Source organism: Monopterus albus, unplaced genomic scaffold (assembly GCF_001952655.1).
Source record: "Monopterus albus unplaced genomic scaffold, M_albus_1.0 scaffold49.1, whole genome shotgun sequence".
NCBI classification, from domain to species: Eukaryota; Metazoa; Chordata; class Actinopteri; order Synbranchiformes; family Synbranchidae; genus Monopterus; species Monopterus albus.
This window is the reverse complement of record NW_018127929.1, coordinates 1601596-1618865: the sequence shown is the minus strand read 5'-3', so window position 1 is coordinate 1618865 and position 17270 is coordinate 1601596. Positions and strand designations below refer to the sequence as shown.

Sequence of the window (17270 nt, the reverse complement as noted above, 5' to 3'; positions counted from 1 at the left end):
TGGAGAAAAGCCAGCAGCTCCTCACGTGTACTCTCTGCTGACAGCGTCTTCAGCACTTTGGAAAAGCCTACCAGGTCAAGCAGGAGATGGAAGAATAGTGATTTTGTACTCGTAAGAGTGGAAATGGTGGCTTGGAAATCAGGGTGATGCTGTAGATACATGGCGAGATACTGTGTATAGATGATGAGTTTCTTATTTATGGTCAGTGATCACAAGGTCATATTATTCAGACACTGACCTGTAGATAAGGTAATGGAGCTGAGTTTGACTTTGTATAGATTGCTGCGCACTCTCCACTGTTGAACCATAGGGTAGCCCACTGCCTCACTGAATTGGGCATCCCCTAAGAAAACCAAAAGAAGTGAACAAGGTGACCAACTAAGACAGAAGGAGCGATATAAGAATGACAACAATTTAAAACAAATTACAAAACTCTGGTTCATAAAGAGCAACTGAAATAAAATTCATCATTTCATTTGAACAGTTTATTGCAGATCAATTGTTATCCATTATTACCTTAACATCATTTATTATCACAACTCATATCCCAGCTGCTCACAGATCAATGGCTGATATATAGTGCAGCTTGAACTCCAATTGGATTGCTGACAATAGATGAGGGAGCAATCTCACCTTTCTCTGCAATTCAATTATCAAACTTTCACACCAGTTTAGAACTAAAGTCACAAAAGTGAAGAGCAAACCAAAAAAAAAAAAAAAAAAAGCACAGCTTACAGGAACCTTGATCCTGTTTTACACCTGAGACACTCATGCACAATGGAAAAGGGCTATTTAGTTTCTATGTGTGTCCAATTCTGATGAAAGCAGAACCCTGGCAAATAATCTCACTGGGGTCGATGTGGACCAAATGCCAATTCAGTTAATGGAGGAAGCAGAGGTAGAGGTGCAGTTTCAGGCCAAATGTTTACGTGACACTGTCACCCAGAGGATGGGTCAGAAAAGATAAGAGGATGAATTGGAAGGTTAAGGTTTGAAGTTTACAAAGTCCTATATGGGCACATGACGTAGCTTCAGAAAGAGTTCGGACTGCTTCGTTCACTTCATTGTTTTGTGAATTTAATTTTAAAAATGATAACTGACGTTCTGACCGTATATCTAGAAAATGTTGCAGTTTTATTTAAAGAAATTTCATCTTATTTTTTAAAAGTGTCCAGACCCATTGCTGTGGCACTCCACATAGTTTTCAGGTGCATCCTATTTGCTTTAATTTTTCTTGACTTGCGACGGAGATGTTGCCGGGACTTTGTATAGACATAGTTTGTAAAAGATTAACATGTGGCCTATGTTCTCCTACTGGCTCTAGTCTGGTCAGAATGACTAAATCATATAGAGGTAATAAGGCTGCCACTGTCAAATACAGTAAATCAAATGGCTCTCAACTAGGAAGACAAACATTTAAAAAAGGCACATATTCCCAAACTGGACACACCCTCACCTGTGAGGAGCTGCAGGTTGGGCAGGGGCTCTGACAAGACCCCACGACATTGTTCCTCTACTGGTAGGGGGATGACCATGAGACCATCAGCTAGCTGAGGGAAATCCTTGATGAAGTTGTGTGCTCTGAGAGAGAGAGAGAGAGAGAGAGATTTTGTTATTTGTGACAAACTCTTACAACCCACAGTAACTACCGAGCTATCACACTTCTACTTTATCTACAGGTGGTGTAACAGCTACAAATTCTGAATTCCGTGTAAACAGCCCAACCACAATTCATAATAAATATCTACAAGTCTGGCATGTCCCAGTGCCCCATCCAGCTGCTGGCCTCCTGAATCATTCAGACACAGGGATTTGGATACTTCACTGTTTATCTCTTGCAGGTTTCTCTATGATAATGATTTATGTGCTTATATTTATTCAGTCCCCTCTGCTTCACCGAGGTTAGAAAGATGATGTTGGGTTCACTTTTTGCTTATAATTACTGATAAAATATTTAACATGTGATTATGTATATGTACGTGATTGTGTTGGGTTTGTTTTTAACTTTTAATGTATTTTTATTTGTTTTATATTTTAGTGGGTTATCTATTCTATTTATTGGTATGTGTGCTTGATATTGAGTGTGAACCGCTGCTGAAACAATGCAATTTCCCAGATTGGGATTAATAAAGTATTTCTATCTATCTATCTATCTATCTATCTAGCTACATCAAGATGAGCATACTGTTTCCTACCTTGTCATCAAGGTAATTTGTTTCATCCAATATAATTAAAGAGTTGTGTAAAGAACAAAAACATGGGTAAAATAGCTAAATATTTGAGTATGTGAGACTATAATGCTTGGTAGTGGAATAAAGAAAACAGTCATGCCCCTGGTTCAAGGGCAGAACAGAAAGTTGCAGGCAAAGATAAGAACAGACCCCTTGGAATCTCTGTTTCTCTCTGCTGGAGACGATAAGTACAAGAATGAATGATAATGAGAAAGGAACTGTAAACTGTGGGAGTGAAAGGTAGAAAAAGAAAACCTACACACTGTGTCATACTGAGAGGTAACAGAAACACCCATAATTGCGCACAGTGCTGATATGTTTGAATACAATTTTAGCTCTAAACCCGTTTTCCTACTATTTTATTCATTTATCCATCTATTTACAACTTCATGATATGTCCCAGTGGACAAATCACTTACAAAATAAATCTCTGTAGTATGTTAAGCTCCACTTTTGTTCAGTAGATAGACCATTCTGGTTGATCCAAAGCATCTGTGGTTCATTTTCTGTCACAAAGATGAGTTTTCCTGCTGCATTTGGAGAGCACGCCAAGCAGCAACCTATTTCACATAATCCATTTTTATGGGACCAAGTCTCAGAGGAACGACCTTGTGCCATGGAGACTTGGAGGTGAGGTAGCTTCACTCTTCTTGATATCAATTTTTCATCCCTTTCCACTCATTCTGTCTCTCTTTCTGCTTCCTCTAACCACAAAGCCTGTTAGACGCAATCACAGCCTAAGTGTTACAATGAAGGGGTGGAAGGATTGACTCAAGGGCAGAGGATAAGAGGGGAGAGGGAGAGAAGAGGTGCTGTAAAAAGATTACTGCGGCTTATACTCACAGAAAATATATTGATTGCTAAATTAAATCAGCCAGCTTCACGCTGAGACTCAAAGAAACTTGGGAGTGTGTGGACCGAGATGATACGTAGCTCCATGGATTTTCAAACCCAGATGTGGACTGTCCTTGACACCTGCAAGGAGTTATTTTTCTTTAGCCACTTTGCTTCGTAACAACCAGTCTCCATTCTAGGGCTGACAGACGTACAGTAGCCCATTAGAGTGTGATGTACCTCATAGTTCACTGCAGAGATGCTCAAAAAACTAAAAAAAAAAACTGAATTTAAGAGAAGTACCTCATCTTATTCTTCTACCCTCAAGGAAAACAAACAAAAAATCATCTAAAGCATGTGGAGACTGTTGCCACATCTGTCCCTTTTTGCAGTGGTTAAACATCAAATTCAGAATGGCCAAAGCGTCAGTCCTGAAGATTTCTGTTTATCTGGTTTTGATTAGACCACAGTTCCTTGGACTGTGTATGTGTGTTTGTGTTGGTAAGAGCTTCAAGCATCTATTCTGCTGACAGCTCATTAGAGGAAGAGACATCTATCTGTACCACCACAACCCAAAGAGACCACTGTGGTTAACAAGATGAGCTCATTGCTTGTCTTTCAAGAAAGATCATCTCCGTCTTACACTAATGGTAACAATATGATTTAGCTGCTAGCTGGCCATGGCTAACTTATCTCACCTTGAAGTGACAAACTAACATTTGTTAAACTGACAAGAGTGACTCGGCTTAACAAGCAGCAGACCTGACAACAGACATTCTGACTTGTTTAACGCAGGCGTAATAAATAACATTAATGATTGCATTTACATTGCTAAAGTGTGCACTGGCCCACTAATGAAACTTAAATTATCATTATTTATTATTAGGTTGATATTATTGGGTTACTTAATCTAAGGAATTAATTTGCCTCATGTAAAATTTGATTCCAAGATCCATTTTTAAAGCAGATTTGACTATTCTCAATCAAAACTGATTAGTGGTTAGATCTATACTCTGTACCGGCACCTATCCAATTATGTTACCAAGCAAGCTTACTTCGACCTCACATGCACACACCCACGCTGCCTTATCATGCTCAACAGCATCCTATACACCAGACAACAGTACATGAGTCTGGATGTGCCGGGGCAATGCCAACAAGCTTGTGTATTTACTCAGGTTTTATTCAGTGCCCATGTGTGGTCGTTAAGGGCAGTGGACACCGGGCTCCCTCCTGGCCAAACAGGCCTCCTACTCTACCTGTGTCTACAAGTGGCAAACTCTTCCCATTTGAATGAGAATCTCCAGAACCCAAGCTGTACTGCCTGCTGTATATTAAAATTATGTCATGAATACAAATATTCAACACCAGGTCATGCATATATATCAAAGCTCTCACTATTTCTTACTTATCTGTTCCCTTCCTCTCAGTCTCCATGTCTCTTGCCCTCTGTGTGCACTATTTCAATTCAAACACAGAAGAGATACATCTGATTATTAAAGCACACTGAAGATTTGGTCTCACATGCAAATAGCTTTTTTTGTTGTATTTCACAGCCAGGTGTCAATGTCAGTTGTTCACAGTTTGCTCAGTGTAGTCCCCAGACAACCTTTCTGGTTTGCTTTCTGCATCCTGTATTCTCCCATCTCTTATTCACTCTTCAATCTATACCTGCTCCCTCCCCCAAAATCACAGGCATTCTGTTGATAGGAACTGATGAGAGCTATCTACAAGTCAATTTAGAAAGATGCCTTTGTGCTCCTCTGCGTGTACCCGAGTGTGCATCTGTCTGAGTCTACAATATGCTTGAGGGCTATATACAAGTCACTTCATTTTATATGTGTGGGAACAAGTGTGTTCACGCATATGTTTGAATATCTATATTTATCTGAGTTTGTGACCGTGTACCTGATATTGAGTGATACTTAACTAAACATTGTCCAGGGTAATTGTAGAAAGCTCATCTGCACACAGCAGCACACACCAGATGCTTTACACCATGCTCACTATGTCTCAATGACACTGACATTCCAGACCATCTCTGTTCATTATCTACAACCTCAAGACTCAGCTCAGCAACAATATATGTTAATGGTACTTTTTACTAGTGGCTTCTATTGTATAATCACATCCACCACTGGGCTCCTTCATTTTTTCCTTCACACTGTTTAAAAATTCTGATTGTCATCTACCAAATATGAATTTAATATCTACTGCAAACCCAAATACCAGTAATGAACATGAGAACTCATTATAAGCCTACTGTGCACGTTTGAAATAGCACACACTGGCATTCACAAATCATGGTACAGCCAATTAATCAGTTCAGAAAATGAATTATAGAGTCATTATTACAGTAGGTTCCAGAGATGACTAAACCTCCTGACTTCAAACAGTTCCCCTAACAATTAAGAAACTGTTTCAGCAAACCGTAAGCCATGCATTATGCTCTCTTTCACTCATTTAGAAGCTGCCTTTATGGACTGATGCAAGCACTAACAGAAACCCACTAATTCCCAGAGGAAATGAGTATTGAATATACATGGAAACCCTTGATGCCAGGCTTACAAAGGCCATATTCTGATTATCAAAGTCTCTGTTCTGGATCAACTGTCTGAGCATGTGTAACCTTTTCAGGTCGAGGCTGAATGAGGAAGTAGCTCATTTACAGAAGGCAGTTTAGATGTTATATTCAATGTTTCTATTATTTTTAACTTCCAAATAAACAGTTCAGACAAAAAAAAACAAAAACAAATGCTTGCATATTGAACAGGAACTCTGTTTTTGAAAGCACAAACAATTAAATTCTGTAATATCAAACAAATAACTTAGGCTGCAGCTGATGGCTTAAGGCTTAGAGTTTAATGCACGGAAAGGGAAAGTTTAATCAAATAAAAAGCACTTTTGCTAATCATAAAATTATTATAACAGATATGAGTTGGCAACTATGAACCAGTGGCCACTTATAAAACAAACAGAAAAAAAAACTATGGGAGGGAGATGTTATTGTGTGTGTGTGTGTGTAGAATCAAAAGTCTTACATTTCTGCAATGATATATATAATGAAAAGCATAACTAACCAGGTGGTAGAAGGAAAGTAGGAGGAAATTCATATGTTTCACCACTAGAGGCTGCTCTTTCTCTGTACCAAAAAAAAAAGATTAATTACATCAGGTTTAGTCCAGGAACATCAGTGTGTCTATGCTTTTCTGTTATTGTGCTATGTGTGTGGACTGCTGGGTTTCCTAGTTTCTGTCGGCCTCAAGGGGAGAAAGCACTGTGTAGGAACTAAAGCAAAAAAGGTGTAAATCACTGTAAGATCCTCCTATCAGCAATTATGTTAAGTCAATAAACAGGCGCAAACATTCTAATTAAATTACACCCTAACAATACCAGACAATGTCTGGCTATTTTGTGTGCAGGTGTGTTTGTGTGTGATAGAGATGCAGGGTAAAAGGAATCAGGTTGGGCTGGAGTTCAAGGATGAGCTGGAGACAGAAGAGAGGTTTGAAAATGTGTCAGATTGAAAGTAACTGAAGTTTTAACGTAGGTAAAAACAAAAAGACATCTCAACTGGGATGGCAGAGGAGAGAAGTGTCCAGCCAGTAGGTGTTGAAGAATCAGACCACAGCAGAGTGATGGCCAGCTTCCCACAGAGACCACAACAGAAAGCAGGGACAGTGAAGCAGAAGCTGAACACAGAACTAAAGGGTTGAATTGTGTTCTGGAGCTGTGGGGGTGCTGTGCCCTTGGTAGCCTTGTAGGCCAACAACAGTGTTTTGAACTGTATGTGAACTGTCACTGGGTGCCAGTGTGTGTGTGCAAGCCTTTATATTACTTACATTATGAGGACTGAAGCACACACATTTGGCCATCACTGAATTTTAGAGTGGTAACATGGTTTAAGGTTAGGTGTTAGGCAAGTAGTGGTTATGGTTAAGGTTAGGTTAAGTCTACAAAAAATGAATGTACGTCTAAAGTCTCCACAAGGAATGAAAACACAGCATGAGTAGGTGTGTGTGTATTATACTTACCGTCTGAGCAGGACTGATCCCTTGTACACAGTTTTCTCTCAAATAGGCAACCTGAGACAGGGAGGAATAAAATGCTTCTGCTTGAAATATAAATGAAGATGTCTTTTTAGTTTGACAAAAAACACTTTCTGAGCAATCTCAATTTTAAAATACTTCTGGAAGCATCCTGCATTTGACACGATGCTGTTTCAGCTTTTGACACGTGACTGGAAATAGAAGAAAACAACAAAGAAAAAAAAAAGTGTGGCAAAAACTGTAAAATGATGCCAGCAAAAAGCTGAATTCCTGATTTGCCTACTTACTGAAAGTAAATTAGTGATTATGAGAAAAGCAATCTACAGTGCCACATCTCTCGTTACATTTTCTAAGGAAAAAAAAATCACTGTTCTAGCAAAGGTTTAATAGTTTGTAAAATATACCATGGCACAGCTGCAAGTGGATAATACCACTTATACTCATGTGGCGTGCATTCATCATTCGTCTCTTCCCAGTCTTGTCCTTCCACATACACGAGAGCCAGACAACAACCAACAGACAGTCTGACATCCAGCATGCCACAGCATGTTTGTAATTTCTATGGCTGCCATGCTGTTTGGATTCATCCCTAAATGGGATAATTACCCAGCATTTCAAAGAGAAGCATGCAACAAAAGACAGCACAGACAAAAGAAGCAGTGCCTTGTTCAAAACAGTTGTCTCCACCATAACGTAGACACAATATGCAAAAACTACTGTTGTTCAAATTAATTCAAATGTTATTTGTCACATACACAATCATACACAATACGACATGCAGTGAAATGCTTTGACAACCGATAACTAACTAAAACGCTATCATTATTTAAAATGAATATGCATATGTACGATGAACATAAATAGAAGTATATTTAATCATGCAAGGGCCAAGTGTGGAAATGGGGAATGCAGAGGCTGTATAACGGTGTTGAATAACTCAAAATGTGTTTGTATTTTATCAAACTGTTACAGTCAGCTGCTGTGGCTCATTGGTTGCAGGTATGGGTTGGTTCCCTGGGTTTGAATCAGGGTTGTGTCAGGAAGAGCATCCGGCGTAAAACATGTGCCAAATGTCAACATGCAAATTGTCAGTGTGATGATTCGCTGTGGCGAACCCTAATGGGAAAAAGCCAAAAGTGACATTCATGGGTTGGTTCACCAAAAACAGATTTTCTCCCTTTCTGAACCCTGAGTGGTATCTACACCGGCAAACCATTTGTACATTACTATCCCAGGGTTTTAGAAATCTGTGTCCCACCAAAAAAACAAGAAGGTGAATTGAATTTTATTTGTATCTTTTCAGAAACATTGCCCAGAGAGGTTACAGAGTCTGTGGAGCTACAGAGAAAAAGTTGCAGTGTTGTGATGCAGGGAGGACATTTCAAATGTAAATGCCATTATACAATTATGGCAGCTGAATGATATTAATATGTCATATAATCTCTGAATTAAACTAATGGTTCCTATCACATAATCAGTCACTCCAACTGGCTCTCTCCCTGTCGTTTCTCTGCCATTGCCTTGAAAATGTTGCCACATTTGCCCTTGAGAGTCATCCACCAATTTGTTGGACTGTACAATCAAAGATTTATGAGAGCCGGGGTGGGTAGCTGATCCAGTTGCATGTAATATGCTTAATAGCTGTAATATCTGTTATTTGAATAAACACTGGGTGCGAGTGGGGCCTGTCGGGGAAGTCATAACAAAGATAAAGCACCCAGTCACCCAGGGCACAAGACCCAGTTGAAGAATTAGAGAGTTATTAAAGGACAGCATCCGAAAACAGGCTAATTCGTAGTGTAATAAAACAATCAGAAATGTTTACCCTGAGACTTGTGTTACAATCCCTTATTACAGCTGCTGCCACAGCTCAGTTGATAAATTATTCCACTGAGAGGAGGAGATTTGGTGATTTTTTATGGTCAGTATTGATTAGGTTTGGGATTTAATGCTGTTGATGAAACATCCTCTGATGGAAAATACACAGCAGAGTTTGTGTTTGTGTACCTGAGTGATTATGTGCATTGGTATTTGTGTATGTGAATTTCAAAGCAGACAGCTGACTAATTTAAAAGTCGCAGGACACTGCCTGGCCAATCAAAATCAGTGCTTATTACTGTGGTGCTAGTCAGACATTTATAGCATGTTTCACAGAGAATCTAGTTTAGCCAGAAAGGTTTGGTCAAATGAAATGTGTTGGTGCAGGGATGCAGAGACACATTGAGCAGAATGATATGAAAAGTATTACACGTGTTTCTTGTTGTACTATATTTCATTGCTCATTGTTTTTGTCAATCTCTACCCTTTAGACACACACACAAATCCACTCAACCTCACTTTCACTCCCATGGGTCGTGCATACAAGTGAAATATGTGAGTGTGCACAGACCTTCTTTGTACCTTGATATCTCTGTTGGCCTTCCTTATGTAATTGTGTGAATGAACTCTGGTGACCAGGAACATTATCATAGAGATGAAACTTGGTAATGCAGAGTGAGGGCACATGCAGGCCAGTAAGCAGCCGTGGAACTGATTAGAGCCATTGGTTTTCTGCTTTTTATTATTCCACTCTCACTTTCTCTAACCCCTCTCCCCCCATGTCTGTCCTAACAAACTCGTGTCTCTCTCTATCTCCTTCTCTTTCTCCCTTTTATGATTATTCGCTCACTCACTCAGTCACAAATCCCATAGTCTTATCAAAAACCTAAGCAGCAGTTAAAACTCTGTTCCTGACAGTCTCTTGTGCCATCTCTCTCAAAGCAGAACATCAGTACCAAGAATTTGATAGAGGAAAACAGAATACAACAGGAGGTTATCTTGTTTAATCTGGAAAAAAAATGATCAAGAGGCAATGCTGTTTAGCCATCTTCTATTTTGGCAAAAAAAGACAAGAAGAAAAAAACACAACAAGTATTTATTTTCTGTCTTTTTGATCAAAACAAAAGAGTAAACTGCCTGTTCAGATTTGCCAGAATGGTGACTGTAAATGGAAAAATTTACAGCAAAAAGTCAGTTCACTATAAAAAAAAGCATTAAGACTAGTTCTGAAACTCAGATAGAAGACCTTGATGTACTTTTCTTGTTTGTTTTATATATATTTTGCAAGGGATTACTTAAGCAAGTGTGTGAGTGTGTCTTTAAAACCAGCATTCTTCATCCATCAAAAGGAGGCCCACATATATGAAAGCGTGGTATTTCATGCCGCTTTCATACATACAATACACACAAAGGACTTGTTAGTCTCATCACAGTTTTCCTCATTACTATTGTTTTGTACTTGACCTGCAGTAATGGGCCAAGACAGTGAAACAGTTTTTATGTCTGCCTATTTCACAATATAATTACAGAGTGATATGACTGACATGAAGGCGTGACAATGTTATGATGTTATCCGGTACTCTGTCTATCAAAGTGATATGACTGACTGAAGCAGAGCTGCTTTTTGTAGTCCCAATTTGAAAAGCAGGCAGTGCAATCACATCACAGCAGTTGTAATTAACTGCTTTATACTATGGCCTTGCAAAGGTGAGTGTGGCTGAATACTCAATGCAGCAAGCTTCATACAAAAAAATGGCTTAGAACTGCCATCGAATAATTTATGGAAGGAAAATTTACAGCACAATGTAACGATCTTGGAAAGGCAGGACGGGGTGATGCGAGAATCTAGAATTACCACCTTGCGGTTATCTGCCCTCCAACAATCAGTCAAGTTGCAGTTTACATGCATGTCTGTCCAAACTCATATACATAAAGACTTTGAAGGACTTGAATTAAAGATATTATCATATTTACACGAATAGGATGGATGTGAGGTCACAGTGACTCTGACCTTTGACCACCAAAGTCTTATCACTTTATCCTTGAGTCCAGTGAATGTTTGTGCCAAATTTGAGAAAAAAAAAAAAATCAGGCACTCCTGAAACATCTTGTTCACAAGAACTGGACGCATGAACGGACAACCTGAAGCCATAAAGTCTCTGACCACAGCTGTCGCTAGCACAGACATATAAAAACATGAGAAGGGTGAAGAGTTAAAATAAGAGAGTTGTCCAGAGAAGGATACAAAATTACAAGTGCTGCTACCCCGCTAAAGGCAACTAGCCACTAATTCAGGATTTAGCCCCAGTCCACAAATTACACAGTGCAGTTTTCCTTCAGTAAAAGTGGAGGACTGGCATAGTTAGCTACCCCCTGTGAGGCAACTCCCATCACAGTCTGAGGCTGAGGGTTTAATGCTTCATGCTGCATATTCTCATTTTTCACCCTCCAGTCTACTATTGATTCACCGGCTGCTGCACATGCAAGTGATTTTATCAGTCTAGCATGAATGCACAACAGCATCACCAGCTAAGATAATGAAATGCAAAAAATTCTTGTCCCAGTTTCTGGTTCTTCCCAAAGAATAATTTATGTAAAACAGAAATTTACACCTTCACAAGGTAAAGGTTTCAGAGAGTAACTTGGGACTTGGGGGTGATTTTACAAAAATATGCAAAATATAAATTGAGTATTCTGCCAGATTTTCTGTGTAATGGCAAAGTTTTTAACTGGACAAATGAATAGGTTGTTTAATCAATGAAAATACATTTTAATTTCAATGATGAATTAGCACTTTAGTTGAGCTACTACTTCAGCTGGACCCGAGACCTCAGTTTTCCTCCTGTTGTCCTCACTTTTCTCTTCCTCAGGCTCAGTATGTTTTCTAAACAGCTGAAATACCTCAAGTGACAGCGACTGGAAACCAAGTCTCCAGTATCCTTAATGTATCCAGTTATATATTCAACAGTGACCAGATGGTGAAACTCCCCTGTCACAGCAGGATCAAATTCACACACCTCCTTCCACAGGATTGAAAGACACTATAGAAAACACTTTGGGAAACACTACACTAAAACACCCCTGGTGACAGGAACAGCAACAGTTTAGAAAACACCGCTGCTTACCAGGGGGAGTAATACAACCAGTTGTAAAGCTGCAAAGTTTCCAGAACCCACTCCTATAACTGCCTTTCAGAATGAGGTCCAAGAAGGAGCGACAGTACATTCTATTTTATGACACAGGGGTCTTTTTCTATGACTAGTTTCACAACAATAAAATTCTCCAACAGGGTATTGATGCCCCATGTTTTACTTAGGATGGAATAGCGGTTTCATATCATTTCTGCCTAAATGGGTCACGTAGTGTTGTATCTTTTCAAAAACCACAACATACCAAAGAGTCTAATCGGAGCAAAAGGCAAATGCTTTTCTTTGGGGGAACAGTTTGAAATGATCATGAAATTATTCAGGTATGTATAAATTGGAACATAAAAAGGACATTTAAGGATTATTTTTTACATGTATGGGCTTGGATTTATCTCCATGCAGTCCCTTTAAATGAGTGACTGTATCACATGTATTTGTAAGGCAAAACTCTTTTAGGGGTAATGACAGCAGATACATGATCCACATTAGGTGAGCTGATATTGTCAGGGCCGCTCGGCGGCCGCCGCCTCTCCTCCCTGCCTCTCCTCCGTCTTTCTCTCCTCTGCTCTCTCTATCCTGTGGGCTCTGCACCTCAGCTGTGTTGCATTCCAGTAATTAGCGACTGGTTTGTCGCTGCACACAGCTGGGGTGCATCCCGATGATTACCTTCTCCTCCTTATAAACCTCTGGTAGACGCTCCGTCTTGGCCGGAACATTAACATAGTACCGCCGACTGTACATGTTGGTAGAATGCTACGCTGACAGACACTGTACGTTTTGGCTTGACTCTACCACACTACCTACGAGCTACACTCATTTACACTACACTACATATCATACATATCCAAGTACCGTACCTTCCCATGTTATGTTCTTTTGATACTTTGTGTTCACTTTATTTACCTGCTACCGTCATATTTTTCCCCCTAGCACCTGGGTCTGCAAACTTGAGTCCAACCTCAGTCCTCCCTCACCCTCCTGGTGAGGGGGGGGCTACCATAACAGATATTTACTATGAGATCTAACATAGGGTACTGATTATTTGACCTGACAACAATGTTCCATGGTTTTAAACATTGCCATTCAATGTTAAAGATGTGAAAGGAGTTTTGATATACAGACTACTTTGAACTGCATAGTTGTTACACTTTTTTTTGTTCTCCTGCATGGTTTAACTGTGTGTGTGTGTGTGTGTGTGTGATGTCTGACCAGTCTGGCCTCATCTGCTGCACTACTGCCATTTGTTTTTTCTTCGTTTGCATTCCTCCTCCAGTTCCTCTTTCCACCTGTCACTAAGTTTTGCTAAGCATTGCTCTTTCGATTTAGCCTTTTCTCTTTCCATTTATTTCTCTATTAATTTTCCTTTTCAACCCTTATCAATGCTCTACCAATCTGCCTCCCTTTCTCTCTCTCTGTCTCCGGTCAAATAGCAGGTAACCTGATCTAAGCCTCTCTGACATTAGCTGATATTAGGCTAGGGTCCATTAGGCTTTGCCTTGCTATGTGAGTTACTGAGCAGAGAGTGACTGCCTCGGGAACGATCACACTTACGTATGCATGTGCACTGACTCGCACAAAAGTAAACACAAACCCACTGAAATGTTTGCGCACGCACACACACGCAAATGCAATGCAGTCTACTAAACGTGCTGACATTATGTCTACTAAGAGGAATCACTGAGGCTTTGAGAACCTCCTCTTAGACATAAACCCTTTTTGTTAAATTTCCTCTGTTAAATCGGTCTCTTGTCCCATGACTATGTTCTTCATTTAGAATGCCATTAGCCTCCACTTTTTATAAGTATCCCCTCGACACCAAAGTGACTTGTTACTGCTTGTCTTATATTTTGTGCAGTACATATACATAGTACCTGACAGTTGCTGACAAAGTTGGATGCTACAGTAACTTCCTCAGATGGATAACTGCCTTAATAATTTAACATTTTACATTTGCCAGAATATTTAAGTCATATATATTTGATCCATTTATTTAACGGTTCAGTCTTCACGTACAGTATGTAAACAAACTTTTACAGTAAACCTGTCTTTCCTTAACACATTGCAGCAGCTACTTCATGGAAAGTTTGGATCTTATTCACACGATGACACTTTAAAAAAAGAACAGTCAATTTCAGTTCAGCAGAGACTGAAATAACCTGACTGTTAGACTCCATTAACACCTGGTATTCCATCTGCATCTGGATCAATTTCTGTATTTATACAATGATACCTAATCACCAGATTTTTATATCTTAGTTTTTAAATTGTTGTAAAGCTGCTGTATAAGCTCTATTTATTTTCACTTTTCCAAGGAAGGGGATATCGTTTCTCTCCCATGGCTAGATTTAGATAGCTATCTAGAATGTGGTAAAACTGTCTGACTGCGTTTACACCTGAGACCCCCCAAGCCACCTACATGTGGTCTGGTCCATCCTATAGCATTGCTATCGCAATACATTCTACTTTCATTTTTGCTGCATTAACAAACTTTTCTCCTTCCAGATGATATCCAGATATACAGTATGATGCATGTACAGCTGGAGTAAATGTGATCTTAGGATGGATCATTTTCCAAAAAGTGTTTCCAGATTGTTTTTGTCTGTGTCTTTCAAATGTCACATCTTCAGTTTGTAATACAGGCTTCATGTAAAAACTTCATAGACTAGCCCAAGCAAAGATAACACTGTACTATCATAAGGAGTTATCATTGTTATAGAAAACCACTTATAAAACTGTTTTCACAGGTTGAGTGGTAACAGTAAACAGATCTTCATTCTTAAAAACATTGGAGTGGCCCTTTAAACTTTACCCACTACAGTGAATTAGTAAATATACCGACCCATTGCTCATTAGTCCAGCCAGAGGGTAGCAATCAACAAGCCAGACACATTAAATTGCCACATTTAGAAGCAATTTAATGTGTGGATACAGTCCAGACAGTGCATAAGAGTACATGTAATTAATGTGTGAATTTAATGACTAAATTAATTTAACATGTGCGTAAGAAAATTCATTATTGTCTGAGTATTGGAACAAACATCACATCACAGCATATCTTTGCAAAGTTCTTTTTTTGAAACAGGCTTGGGATCACAGTCAGAAAAACCACCCAGAAACATATATACCTCTGCCTAAGTTCAGAAGTCTGCACACCCACGCACATATACACGCAAACAACATTAACTAGGTGTATGCTAAATTCTACGTTGGGAGCTTAAAAAAGAAGAGGCAAGCAGACCACTTATTTTAGGAACAGAATTAAGCAGCTTCTCATATTCAACCTTGAGCAGCTTAACCCTTCACCTCAGCAGTCTGCCTCATTGTCTCATGGCTACTCATTATGTTGGAAGAAATTGTCTTATAATGTGTATTGACTAAACTCCTAGGTAAAAGCTACTCTGTGTGCACCAAGGAGATAATTACTGAAAATTACACAGGAACATGGAGATGTGGCTGTGTTTATACCTGGGAGCCTTGTGGGCCGCCAGATTCACAAATTATTCATGTTGTGGCGTTGTCTCAGTTTGAGAGGTGAGTGGCAGTAAGGAGTTAGCAGAGTGCCTATCAAAAGCGGTTTTGTTTCTTTTCTTCCTTACTGTATCATTTCCTTTTGTAAAAAAATCATCTTCAACTTCAGTGACAAGGGTGGCAGCTTCACCTTCACAAAGCAGGGGAAACGTATTTTTCTTTTCCTTCGCAACCACTGCTTCTCATTTGCCACAACCCAAGCTTCTGACGGCCGCTCATTGTTTTCTTTCTTATTGTGCAGCTCTTTGGGGGGATGGGAAACACTCAGAACAGAAGGCTTGTCTATGAAAAGATGAACAAGATGGACAAGACTAATTTCTTATGTTGATGTGTGATAAAATATTTATCTCAAGTGACTTCACTTATTGATCTCAAGTCAAGTCAAGAATCTCTATTGTCATTATGCATAGCACAACGAAATTTCTTCTGGCAGCTCTCTCAACAACTTACTGTATGTATTTAAAGAAGAAATGTCAGGTATAATATGATATGCATCTTCTTATTAATTGGGCTTGTTTCTCATGTTATTATAGTAAATTGTAAAATAATTGTGTTCTCTATCAAGATTGGAACACAGTTATACTATTATCAATAATTAGGTCTGGGTGGGGTTATCTGCTATTGCAGCTGTCATGAATGTATCTAAGCAGAAATGCTATCAACTCTGATCATGTGGTGATTGCTGAAAAAAAATGTGTTTTTGAAGGTGAGATAGAGAGTCTGAACTGTGAAGTGCAGGGAAAGATGATATGTATTGCTGCTCTGCCCCTCCGTCACTGCTCATTAGGTGGTGGTGCATCGTGCTACTGTCAGTGTTTGTATTCCCTCCCCACTGGAGTCTGTTCAGGGTGACCACATTTTCAGGTCAAGTTATCCCTGGGCCTTTTTGGATTAGGGTTCTTCTTTAGGAAATGTATTTAGGCACGTGGGATTGATGTGAGGTTTCCAAGGTATTATTTCAGAACTGGTCCAAAGAAGTTTGTGTGAATTTGGGAGGAAGCAGCCTTTTGCGTTTGTTCCTCCACTACATTTTTCAAATTACTAGGTACTAGTCAGTGCATCAAATAATGACTCAAAATGTGTGTGTATGTGCCTTGCTATTTGTCTCTCTCCACTAAATGACTGCCATAAAATATTGCCTATCTACCATTTTACTCAGTCTCAATTTACATCCAGATATAGTGCATGTGTGTGGCAATTCATGTGACATGAGCAAAAATGCACCTTTCAGAACTAATGGACAGCCATTATCACTAACTATCCACATGTCTCCATGAGTGGCAAGATGCCATTACTGTATATATAAAAACAAAACTGAACTCTAAATAGAAAAGATGGGACTCAAGAGAAAAAGTTGTTTTTCTCCAAATAGATGAGAAAATTGGATGATGAGGTTGGTGTGCATATAAATATCTGAATATCAGGATATAAAGACTATATATATATGTATATATATATATATAGCTTGTAATTAGTCTGCATGCACTGGCAGTTAACATGAAGAACATTTAAAAATTAAAATTACAGTGGGTACGGAAAGTATTCAAACCCCCTTAAATTTTTCACTCTTTGTTATATTGCAGCCAAATGCTAAAATCATTTAAGTTCATTTTTTCCTCATTAATGTACACACAGCACCCCATATTGACAGAAAAACACAGAAT

The 17270-nt window shown here is 39.2% G+C and overlaps 1 protein-coding gene across 1 annotated transcript in view; it reads right to left on the bottom strand.

Annotated features, from left to right (window-relative positions):
* astn2 (astrotactin 2) overlaps positions 1–17270 on the bottom strand; it is a 181759-nt gene that overhangs the window by 198 nt on the left and 164291 nt on the right. The window contains exons 14-15 of the mRNA XM_020600844.1: positions 1457–1581; positions 239–343 (exon numbers count right to left, since the gene is read on the bottom strand). Coding sequence (XP_020456500.1) covers positions 239–343; positions 1457–1581 — 230 coding nt within the window. The remainder of the gene's footprint in view (positions 1–238; positions 344–1456; positions 1582–17270) is intronic.